The sequence below is a fragment of the Ixodes scapularis genome, unplaced genomic scaffold (genome assembly GCF_016920785.2).
Source record: "Ixodes scapularis isolate PalLabHiFi unplaced genomic scaffold, ASM1692078v2 PGA_scaffold3__209_contigs__length_174095766, whole genome shotgun sequence".
NCBI lineage: Eukaryota > Metazoa > Arthropoda > Arachnida > Ixodida > Ixodidae > Ixodes > Ixodes scapularis.
Genome location: NW_024609868.1, coordinates 21,652,129 through 21,664,751, shown reverse-complemented (window position 1 = coordinate 21,664,751; position 12,623 = coordinate 21,652,129). Strand labels below are relative to the sequence as shown.

The 12,623-nt window shown below is 45.9% G+C and overlaps 1 protein-coding gene across 1 annotated transcript in view; it reads right to left on the bottom strand.

Moving 5' to 3' along the window:
- The window catches only part of LOC121048348 (indolethylamine N-methyltransferase-like), an 81,330-nt gene extending 68,992 nt beyond the window's left edge, over positions 1-12,338 (bottom strand). Inside the window, exon 1 of the mRNA XM_042292592.1 lies at positions 12,143-12,338. Coding sequence (XP_042148526.1) covers positions 12,143-12,338 — 196 coding nt within the window. The remainder of the gene's footprint in view (positions 1-12,142) is intronic.
- Positions 12,339-12,623: the final 285 nt, after the last annotated feature.

Here is a 12,623-nt window from a genome sequence, read left to right as displayed (position 1 = left end):
AATTTATATTTGAAGGATGTACACCACCAGCTGCGGCTTTCAGTCGATAGACTCAATATTGCTAAAATAAAAAAAATAAAAAAACACAGGACACGAGAGCCGCCCCATATAACCGCGATGAACTTTATATCCGGCTGAAATGCACCGGATGTGCTGGGCTGCAGCAAAGTCGCAGTGCATCACAACTGCTGGGAAGTAAACGCCACGCGTACTACTACGGGATGAAGCCAACCAAGCCGCAGGAGCGTGCGTTCAAGGACATTCGGCGACTCTAGCAAAATCAACGGCACACAGCGGCTAAAATCAAAAAGCTATGGCAGCAGGTTCCCTCGCTTGCATTCGTGAGCGAATCGGATATTCACAGCGCCTGCCGGTCTTTAAACGCAACCGTGAAAGCAGATAAAAAAAAGTGAAGAATATTGCCAATACTAAGTTTCAGAAACATCTACAGTGCAGTCAAAGGAATACTCACGAGTGTGTGGCTTTAGAGAGTACCATAAAGTACCTCCCATGCACGAGTGCGTGTACTAACAAAACTGCTGAGTTAGGCTCACGCTCGTGTGCCTTTTTCTTTACTGCAGATATTTATGGGGTAAAGTACAGGCGCGCGCGCCACGTAGTCGGCGAGAGGAATCCCTTCCAACTGCTGTCGGCAGGATGTGAGATGAGCGTCTATTAACATGCGGCAATTTGACCTTCCGATTCTCAACAGCGCTTTAACTGAAGCACTCCGAGCGGGCCTCTCCTTTAGTCTTCTTCTGTGAAAACACACACGACGAAAAAAGTGTGGGATATTCTTTAATGATATTTCTGTCACCTTTACATATGACATTCATTAAACATAACCTTTTTTACTGCTGTTGCACTGTAGATGTTTGTGAAATTTTGTTTCGGCAATTTTCCTCGCGTCTTTTTGAATCTAGTTTCACGGCTGCGTTTTTAGATTGCAGCCGTTGTGAATATCCGATTCGCTCAAGAAGGCTGGCGAGCGAACCTGCCGCCACAGCTTTCTGTTTTAACCGCTGTGTGCCGTTGATTTTGCTGGAGTCGCCAAGTCGTCGTACCGCACGCTCCTACGGTTTCGTTTGCCTTATCTCCTAGTAGTACGCGTGATGTTTACTTCTCAGCAGCTGTGATGCACTGCGACCTTGCTGAAACCCAGCACATCCGGTGCATTTCAGCCAGATGAAAAGTTTATTGCAGTTAAACGGGCGGCTGTCGTGTCATGTATTTTTTTCTCTTTATTTTAGCAATACTGCGTCTCCCAACTGAAAGCTGCAACTGGAGGTGCATCCTCTAAATACTATAAATGAAAAACTAAATTCAAATGTAATTAAACGAAAAGGCGGTTAAAGTGCAGGTGCGCTGGTGTAAGTTATTCATAGGGCTCCGTGTTTTCGGAGTTTATTTTTCGTGAAATTCGGAGGGTGTTTTTCAAAGTTTATTTTTAACAAAAACTCGGTGTTTATCGGAGTTTATTTTTCGTAAATCCCCAATTCTTCGAAATTCAGAGATTAATTTCGCATTGTTTTCTATAAACAAAATAATAAATAATAACCGGATGCAAACGTATGCCAGATAAAAAATAAAACGCGCTTGTATCAATTAACGTTTCGTCAGTTGAATTTGGCGTCGGTGTCATTGGCAATACTAATTTGTCCCACGACAAAAGTCGCTCATAGTGTGTGGCTTCGATAAGCGTCGATACCTTAAAATCAATAAACTGCCGGAGGTAGCCGCAAGGAAGCTCGTAGTCATCCTATCAATCTATTTCGCGGCCGCGCGAGGTGGAGTCGTTAAGGATGTAATACAGAAGTTTCAACTGCCCCTCTTCCCTATTTTATACAACCTCTATGGTTCATGGCTTTCACTGTTACCCCCAGAGACATACCCTCTTCTTTCTCGAAATCCCAAATCCCATGGCCCAAACTGGAAACCAAAAGAGTGTGGCTTTTGTCGTGACACGAATGGTACGATGACCTGTTTCCCGGAACCAACCTTGACGAGCCAAGCCGTAAGACCCCCTTTTGACAACGGTCCGGGGCTTGAAAGATAATTATGGTTTCATTTTCCCAGGGCCATTAATCCTGCGCTTCTCAAATTGTAAAATAGGGGGGGGGGGGGGGGGGGGGGGGGGGCGCTGGTTTGGGCACAAAATAATTCGGTGTTTATCGGATTAATTTGAATTGACAGAAAATTTACCGGCGGGTGTTTTTTGGAGTTTCTCGGATTTATCCGAAAACACGGTGCCCTAGTTATTCATGATGATTGAAACCTGAGACTGTGGTTTGAAAAATAAAAACTCGTGAAGGATGAAGAAAAAGGGACAGGTGACGTCTCTAACTCTGCTACAAACTTTATTGTTTCTACGCCTTATATACCCCTCCCTTGAACGTCGCCACCACCGAACCGCAAACAATACACCAGAAACACAATACACCAAACCGAAAACAATACGCCAGAAACAAAGGGAAACGTGCCCTATCGTTTCCCTCTTCACCCAGTACACCGGGTCCAAAATACAAAACAGAAACACAAGGTCGTAACCACCGCACCCGGTAGGATCCCAAAAATGACAATGCATCACAAGCACTGAAAAACATACAATGACAGTCTCTAGCTCCCCCCCCCCCCAACAGACACACACACACTTCACTAAACTGAACGACGAATAACACACAGTCACCATAATTTTTCTAGTTCAGATCCCACCTCTCTTATAAATTGGCAGAAGAAGAAGCGCGAAGGACTGCTTGAGATCATATTGTCAGCGATGGCAGATGAAGATAGCAAGATATGGCAATCGCACTTGAAAATTAAATTACAAATGATTTTCCACATATATTAATATTTCTTCGCAGAAAAAATGAGATGAAATTTATCTACATAACACTTAAAAATATCGGGCGCTTTCAAACAGGATTAAGTAGAACGTCGGCTAAAACAACAAAGCGTGTATCGACGCAGGTATGAGGACCGTAGCTTTCATCGATCCGTTCAAAAAACGCACGTCCACTGTCCGACAGTTCTAAAGCACGGTAATCTCCAGACGGACGTCAGATGAGGCCACTGGCGGGGTTCCTCCACAGTAACGGCAAACCACAGGGAACTAAGCCCGACCCCCGAGTTTCATCGAGGAACCAGTATACCTCTTCTATAGTACGGAATCTCAAATTCTAACATTGTCAACTACATCTGCTACCTTTTTTTTTTATTAGTAGTTTAAAGAAGACTACAAAACAAATCAATACATATGTTCCGCGTTAAAATTTTGTGTTCAAACAAGGTGTGTGGCCTGAACAAAGCAAAAATGACCATCACCATTTCCGAGTAGCTCACCAAAAGGTGATGCAGAGAAAGAGTGGCCGGCACGCAACGACCAGGAACTTGCTGGGCGCATGTGGCCATTCACAAGTGAAGTCAGGCCAACCCTACATATTTGACAACAAATAGGCCAGCAGCTTTTATAAGCAACTCGGTCTTGGCAGAATAACATTCCCACACTTGTGTCTGCTGACGACCGGAGAATCTTAAAAAACGGCCGTGGGGCAGTTGGTTGTAAAGCAGGACGAAAACAAATACATTCGGTTACTCAAGGGAAGATCATAAGTGTCCTTAGTAATGTCTTTTCTAGGCACAACGAGGGAGGTAGTTTTCAAACTCTAAAACATCCGTGTGTTGGCACAACGCTTTCATTCGATTTTCAGATTGAAATGTATTCTAACGGCAGTCCTCTCCTCAGGCATGACTAAAGAGAGCAGCACCCAGATCCTTGACAACTTGCAAAACGGCCCCTTTTTTCCGCTAAGAGCAACACCTAGTTTTCGGCTTGTTCAGCACAATATCATTATTTATAATCCCCTTAAGAACAGAACACACATTACCCCGAAGGACGAGTCTCCTACAGAATTGGTGAGAAAAATATGTTATACGAAATCTCCTCCCCTCCCCACCCCCGAAAAAAAAAATGAACACAAATTTGGGTTAAGGGCGCAAAAAATAAGTTTTTTCTGTTAGCATTAAAGAAACAAAAAAAAAAAAAATTGGGTTTGTGTGTGTTTATACAGCCTAGAACTTGGTCTGCCTCACAGGGGCGACGAGTCTCCCAGCTGTAGATGCGAAATTTAGCCAGTGCGGTACAGCCGCTAGCCTGGGTCTTTAACGTGCATCACGCAGTAGTGATGCACGACCGCACGCCGGTACGATGCTCATCCAGATCGAAACGGGCAGGGGTGGGGCTCGAACCCAGGATCCCTGGGTCCTGCAGCGCGAGCTTTCGCTCCACGTGCTCCGAGCTGGTGTGCGCTAGAGATTTCATGCTCGCTGCCCTGGAAGGGAGCCGACGTAGACATAGCAAAATGCACACAAACCAGTCGCGCGTGCATATTTTTTCTCGCTTAAACCGGTACTTTCCAAACTGGCTGCAAAGGCCTCGGGGGAATCAACTTCGGCGTGACACGTTGCACCATCTAGCTCAAAATATTTGCAGCACTGGGTGGGCCCTTCCGCCGGCCTGCTTGCTCTTGGGGTGGTTCATGCATCAATTTGAAGGTGTTGATTCAAGCGTTTTTGGTATTTTATTCTTAACATTGCTATCAGCTGTCACAGAAGAGTAAATGTCGAAGCTGTAGGCAACAGAGTGTAGCCAGAAATTTGTTTTTGGGCATGGGGGAGCGGTGCAAAGGCGGCTGAAGCCTTATACGCCCCCCCCCCCCCCCTCCCCCACGCCCTGGCTACACCCCTCGTAGACACTGTTGTGTATCCAGTGCTACCAACGTTAGGGAGATTTGGCCATCCTTTTAGGGGGGAAAATTCTTCAAATCTCGTGTAGTTTTTTTTTCTGAGAAGATGTTCTTTCTTTATTTATTTATTAATTTCGTAATATTCTCAGTCTCCCAGCTGGGAATATGATAGGAGTGAGCACAAAAAACAATAGACAATGTTATAGACAGGCAGAACTCAATGATAAAAATGAAGGACTATACGGCACCTAATACTCATATCAACTAGTAGGAAAGTACAAAAAAAGAATAAAATTAGGTCTATTGGTTTGGTGGGAGACAATTTACAAGATCCAAAGCCATTCTGGATTTAACAACGTTTTCAGGCAGTTTATTCCACTCCCTTATCGTCCGAGAGAATTACGAAATTTTGAAACGTTCTTAGGTGAATCTGTACTCTTCGATTGTCCTAGTATGCTTATTAGGCGTGCTTTTAGATAGAGGTGGTTTGACGAATCTCTATTTACCAATCTGCAGTGTTCCTTCTAAAACCATGAAAAGCATTTTTAAAGGCTTATTTCTTCTCTTCTCTACTAATATGGTGAGACTTGCCTTAGAATACAGCTCCGTTGGTGAATCCAGTCTTCTTTACTTTGAAAAAAATGAAACGTAGTGCCACTCTTTGAATGTTTTTTTTAATTTCAATATTAAATTTTTTGCATGCGGATCCTAAACTTATATAGCGTACCCAAATCCAGGTTTCATTGACGTTGTATAAGCTAGCAGTTTAGTTTCAGCGGTTGCCATGTTTAATGATCTTCTTGGTGACCAGAGTTTAGCTGTGGCTTTCTTGATTATTTTATTAACATGTTTGTTCGAACTTAAATCAGTGATTATTGTTACTCCTAAATACTTAAATTTATCTACCCTAGACAATACTTCCCTCAAGCAGTAGTTACACACTGAAGGAACTTTCCCAAGTGTTCTTGACATGCAAACTGCAAACAGTTTTTTTTTTCAGTATTAAAAGACATTTGCCAGATCTCGAACCATTTTCTGACCTTCTGGAAACAATCATTTAGTTTAACATGGTCGGTATCATAGTTTATATAGGTATACAATATACAATCATTAGCAAAAAGTCGTGCCTTTACTGTAATATCATAAAGAACGTCACTGATAAAAAAAAAACAAAAAAACAGGGGCCCAAGTACAGAACCTCGAAGGACTCCAAAGTCGACCCCACGAGGTCTCCTCTGAGACCTCTACGTCTTCGATTGGGGGCATATTCTAAAAGAAACAAAAAGTTGGCAAAATGTTATTATGAGCGCAAAGAACACTGACAAAATATTGGTTAAAACAATTTCCAACTTCAGTCCAGTCCTCAATCACTTCTTCTACTATCACTTTGGTAACTTCTTTTTAGAGCGCAGCTCTTAGGGGCCCGTTCCCGGCTTGAGCGGCGTCGCCGTCGGCGTCGGCGTCGCCGTCGCCGTCGGCGTAACCAAGGTCATCCCAAGGTCACGTGACCCCCAAGGTCACGTGACCCCTCCCAAGGTCATCTCAAGGTCACGTGACCCCACGTGACCCCCTGAAGGTCACGTGACCCCTCGAGGTCACGTGACCCCTTCCAAGGTCATCTCAAGGTCACGTGACCCCAAGGTGACCCCACGTGACCCTTTGAAGGTCACGTGACCCCTAAGTCACTTGACCCCTCTGAGGTCACGTGACCCCCGAGGTCACGTGGTCGCCTCCCCAAGGTCACGTGACCCCCGAGGTCACGTGACCCCCAAGGTCACGTGACCCCTTCCAAGGTCATCTCAACGTCACGTGACCCCACGTGACCCCCAGGTCACGTGACCCCTCTGAGGTCACGTGACCCCTCTGAGGTCACGTGACCCCCGAGGTCACGTGACCCCTCCAGGTCACGTGACCCCAAGGTCACGTGGGGGTCACCTTTGGGGTCACGTGGCCTTGAGGTCACCCCCAGGTCACGCCTCCCCGAGGTCACGTGACCCCCTCCCCGAAGTCACGTGACACCCCCCCCCCCCCGGAGCATATTAAAGAATGAGGGGAGGATGAGGAGAAGGGGGAGGGGTCTACCCTCCCCTCAGTACCCTTCACTCCTCCTCCTCAAGAGCTGCGCTCCAATTCGGCGTTACAGGGATTTGTAAACGGCTTTCACTTTTTTTTACTTGGTTTCAAATGTCACCAAAACGTCTTCGGTGAATATCTCAAAAGGTTTTGCATTTTTACATTAAAAAATCGTTTTCAAAGTTTTTATCTTTGCTTCGAGCTCTTTGCTCAATCTGTGTATTTTTTCCTGCTGAAACCCGTCGAGTTTTTTGAAGCTCTTACTCTACACCTGTGGTTCACAAATCTGGGTCGGCGGACCCTTTGGAGTCCGGGAAGGCATGCTAGGGGTCCGCGAAGCCCTGCCTCATCAGGAAAGTCCCTCAATAAAGGTTGTATTTTTTAAGATCGAGAAAAAATGTTTCACTTTTCGGGCGAGTTTACTCACTTGTATGTCAATAAGATATGTCTACTTCACACGACCTTAGTTATATCCCTTTCTTCAATTATTATTATATCGAACCTATACCTTTCACCCCCCTTCACCATGAATGGGTACCTCCATCATCTCCGGCGATCCACAAGGAGTCTGCGAAACATCGAAAGTTGTGAACCACCTGCTCTACACCATGATAATCCTCTTTTGTGGTGGATTATGTCCCTTGTAATCGAAGGAGTGTTCAAGATTTTTAAAATTTCTACAGGGACAATTTTACGAGTGCATTCAAGTACCATTTCCTTGAAATTGAGCCATAGGTCGTCACTTCTAGCGACGGGTTGCCAGCTAGGTGCTCCAAGCTGTCATAGTTCAGGCTAAGTTGATCAATAACTGACTCTTCACTGGCTTCTTCAAAGTTCTTATTCGAAGTGATTTCAATTCTCCTGAGCTTAGCCCTCAAGAAGAACATAAAATGTACTATGCTATGGTCCGAAATTCCCGCGTTAGTATTGCAATCACATTCGTGGTTTATACGGTTCTCATTTATAAATATTAAATCCGAAAGAGTTTGTGATTGCCCACGCATTCTGGTGTGTCCCATAACAATTTGAGTTTAATTATGTGAGAAGACTATAATAAAAGCTTCTCAGCACATGATACTTCGTGGTCCCCAGATCCTAACGTTACACAGTCAATTCCTCCGAGATTAAAATAACTCATTAAAACAACCTTTTCGGAACTTACTTTCAATTTAAAGAGGAACTCACTTAGTTCTTGCAAATATCTACAAGGCATTTGCGGGGGACGATACAGTACACCTACAATTAACTCACCTTTTTTCATTTGGATGCTACACTATTCATTTTCTGTGCCTTGGGTTCTTTCGATTTCTGAAGGATTTAAATAAGATTTGACTACTAGAGCAACACCCCCTCCTTTCCTCTACATTCTCTGTCCTTTCGCTAGAGCACGTAACCGGGAGGTCCTATTGTATCATCTGTCACAGACGTGTCTAAACAAGATTCAGTGATAGCCATCACATCGGGGTCATGCTCTATTAAATAATGTTCTAGCTCGGAGGTTTTATTTGCGATACTTTTCGCATTATGATTAATAAATGGGACACTTTTTGCCTGTCCTAAACCAGGTGCCTGTCAATAACCATGTTCGGGTGAACATCCTTGTCTGGCTCTGTAAAGTCCAGCTCTCTGGTTTGTTTCCAATTCCCAAGCGTACGCCAGATATGCCAGATGCAGAGAGAACACTGAGAATTGATGGCTCAGTACCGACAAGGATATAGCGGTTCTCAGCAATAATGCCCTCAGGCGCGGCGTGATGCATACCTCTTGTATAATGCGCAGTTGGCATATCTGCATAGTGGCCCGCACGAACGGATGCATCTCAGATGTAACAGCATGCCGCTCGATCGTCGAATGCACAACGAAACCAAATTTCTCAGGATATCAGTGGCTCTGCGACCTTACTTGATCCAATGTGAGTGAATTTCGACTTATCAAGAACAGTTCTATCATGTTTATGTTTTCTCTTCCTTCGCTTTTTAAGCTGTTTATATCCATCACGTACAACGCTTACCAAGGGGTCAATTTGTCACCTTAGTAGATTGCTACTAGAGACGTCGCAAACATTCCGAGGTTCCAGCTCAAAAGGATTCGAAAGTTTCGAGACTCTTTAATGTTCGAATTTTAAGAATTGCCAAATTTCATACCCTATTAAGGATCGAACTCTAAAAAATAAAAATACCAAAGTTTTTTTTTTTCTTTTTGGTAAGCTGGAGGTACATAATTTAGAATCCGTTTACCTTATCATGTTCGCGAAAGTCGGAAATACTGTATTTATTGAACTGCGAAAACAATTTGCAGATTTCAAACAAGTTGGGAAAAGTTCGAAGATTTCGAACTTAATTTTGAAGTCTGAATCTGACTGTCGAAGATCGAAATCTGCAGTTTCAAATTAGGTTTTCACGAATTCAATAAAAATAATCGTGGAATTTGTGACAAACTTAACTCATAATGTTGCGCATATCATTTATGCCGTAAACACTTATTCCTGTTCAGTACTGTGGTGCTTGTGGTACCTGTTCTACTCACTCTTTATCGTAACTCATGAAACAAGAGTTGGACCGGCTTAACGGTTCAATAAAAAGCCTTGAGGCGGTCCGGTCAACCCATGTATTGCAATATAAAAACAAGCTCACACAAATGGGATGCTGTATGCAACAACAAAATACTCAGGATGACGTGTGCACATCAAGACATCTGCACTTCCCGAAAGTTTTATGTTGCTTTGGCCGTTTGTTTTCAGTGGGATGGTCCATGAGATGGAGAGAATACTGGAGACAGGTCAAGGTTGATGAGAACCCATAAATAGGTGCCCACAGCCCGCAAAAGCCATGATGGATCGTCATCAGGCTCAACATTTTGCTGGTGTATGGAACTTTTCTTCTTCAGTGAATGGAGATATTGGTCGCTCTAAAATGCAGCTGGTTACTTTAGCTCATAAGGACAGAACGAACGCCGAAACGCGTCGGCGTTGCGCTAGGAAACTCAACGCCCCTACGCACTGTTGCGTCTGAGAGCGTTTGAGTGCGTTGCGGCTGCAAGGAACCGGGACATACCTGCTTCTAATGTTGTTGTTGAAAACTTTACTGGACATAACAGGAAATATTGGGAATGGAAGGGGGAGTTAAAGAGATAGAGAGTGGGTGTGTGCCCTCATTCCAGGGCTCCAATTGCGGTTTGGGCATGCAGCGCGCGGGTCACCAGCAGCTTTTGCACATCGATGACTTCATTCTGCAGCCCCGCTTCCCACTCTTGAGTAGAAGGCTCCACCAGTGGAGCCAGTCCAGGGATCTCCTTACACTTCCAAGTAAATGATGCACGTCCGCCCAGGGGTCACAACAGAAGGGGCAGGCTCCCGTAGTGTACCGGTCGGGGTACCACTGGTGCAACTTGGCGGGGGTCACAAGAGTGCCCGTCTGGAGCCTTCTCCAAGTCCATTCTTCTTCCTTTCCAAGCCCCCCGCACGGGCTCGGGAATACGCGCCTGTCGAGTTTCTTCATTTTGAGTGCCTCGTTAAACGAGAGGTCCGTGTCCACTTGACCACCCGACTGGGACGAGTCCCGGAGAATACAGCCTCGGGCCGCAGCATTTGCTGCCTCATTCCCAGTGTTCCCCATGTGGCCAGGGGACCAGATCAGATGCACCCCCTGCACTTCCGTCTTACGTAGTATTCTATCAGCGACTGCGCATACCATCCCGCGAGCGAAATTTCCACATGCTTTCTGGGAGTCAGAGATGACAGTCGCCCTGGGGTTGCAAACAACCGCCAACGCAATCGCCGCTTCCTCAGCCTGCCCAGCCGACTCTACTCTGACCGAAGCTAATCTTAACACCCGACCGTGGGCGTTAGCCACTGCGATTGTGGCAACTCCGTTTACTGGGCCGCCACAGTTAACATATAGCGTTCCCTCTCTGTGAACCCATGTCTTAGACAGGGCTTCAGATCTGGCCTTTCTTCTGCCGTCGTCCTTTCCTGGTTGCATATTCCTCGGGATACGACTCACCACTATTTTCTTCCGTATTTCTGCTGACAGCTCGTGGTCGGGGACAGTACCCGTATGCGTTCCTCCCGGAACCGCCATCCCGAGTTTGTCCATGAGCCACGCCCCGTTCTTCGTGGACGCCAACCTCTTTAGCTGAGCCACGAGATGTGCTTCGTGAAGCTCATCTATCGTGTTGTGGACCCCTAACCTTAGTAATTTGTCGGTCGCTGTCCTCTCGGGAAGCTCTAGCGCACTTTTGTAAGCTCTTCTTATCAAAACGTCAATTTTTTGCCGTTCCGCTTTACTCAAGACCAAGGACGGTGTGGCGTAAGTGATTCTGGAGATAATAAAGGCCTGAACGAGTTGCATTGCTTCTTTCTCTTTTATGCCCCTCCTACGATTTCTTATCCTTCGAAGCATGCCACAGACCTGGGTGGTCATGGTGTCAAGTTTATCGATAGTCGACTTGTTGCCTCTGCCTTGTCGAATGAGCTGGCCGAGGATACGAATCTCCGTGGGTTTAGAGACCCGTTTCCCGCTCACCCAAACCTCAATCTGTTCCGACACACGTTCATAAGGGTTCCTCAAGACAAGTAATTCGGACTTCTTCGGTGCACACTTTAGACCGCACTCCTCAGTGTAGTCTTCTACAATTTTAGCAGCCGCCTGTAATCTTTCTTCGATCTCCGCGTCGTTCCCCTCCCGACACCACAGGGTGATGCCGTCGGCGTAGATGGTGTGTTCCACACCGGGAACCGCCCCCAGCGCCTCCGGCAAACCCCCGCAGAGCCAGATTGAAAAGAAGCGGAGATAGAACAGCCCCTTGAGGCGTCCCCTTTGAGCCGAGCTCGAAGCTATTGGATTTCATGCTCCCTAAGGTTAGAGTGGCCTTCCTGTCCGTTAGGAAACTCCGTACGTATTCGAACGTTCTCTGTCCGCAGTGGATCTCGTTCAGGCCTCTGAGTACGCTGGCATGCGAAACGTTATCAAAAGCCCCCTTTAAATCAAGAGCGAGAATACACCGTGTTTGTCCCCTGGAAGGGTTCTCCAAAAGATCTTTGTATATCCACAGGAGGATGTCCCGTGTTGAGGTACGAGATCTAAACCCAAATTGAGTATGGGGCTTGAAATTTTCCTTCTCCAAGTACCTCATGAGCCTAGTGTTTAGTACCCTCTCAAAGGTTTTACCCACGCATGAGGTAAGTGAGATGGGTCTAAGATTTTCTAGATTTAAGTTCTTTTTGGGCTTGGGAATAAAGCGAATGTCAGCGGTTTTCCAGCAAGCTGGCGTCACCCCCCTAGCCCAGTAGTGCTCGTTAAAATGATTAACTAGCTTCCCGAGTTCGCCTTCTTCCAAGTTATAAAGGAGTTTTACCGTGATGGTGTCGGGCGCCGGCGCGGTGCCCTTTTTCATGGCCCCGAGCTCGTACTCGAATTCTGCCACCGATACCGGCCTATCCAGTTCGGAGTTTTCGCGTCCTAGATATTCTAGAGTTTCCTCCGCGCGTTCAAGACACAAATATCTGCGCGCGAGTTGGTCCATGATTTGCTCTGTATCGTTGGGTAACTCGTATATGAGTTCAGCTATTCGACTGTCCGTAACCGACTTAGTCTTAATTGGACCTATGAGTTCCCTAAAGAGACGCCACGACCGTGCCGTACCGAGGCTGCCGCGTATAGAGTCACAAATCCCATACCAGTTGTTCCTAGAGAGGTCGACAGCATGGTCCTCCGCGTCCTTAGTTAGTTCTTAAATCTTAGTACGAATCTTCTTGTTGTGTCGCTGACGTTTCCACCTCTTGGTCAGACCACGCCGGGCCTCCCAAAG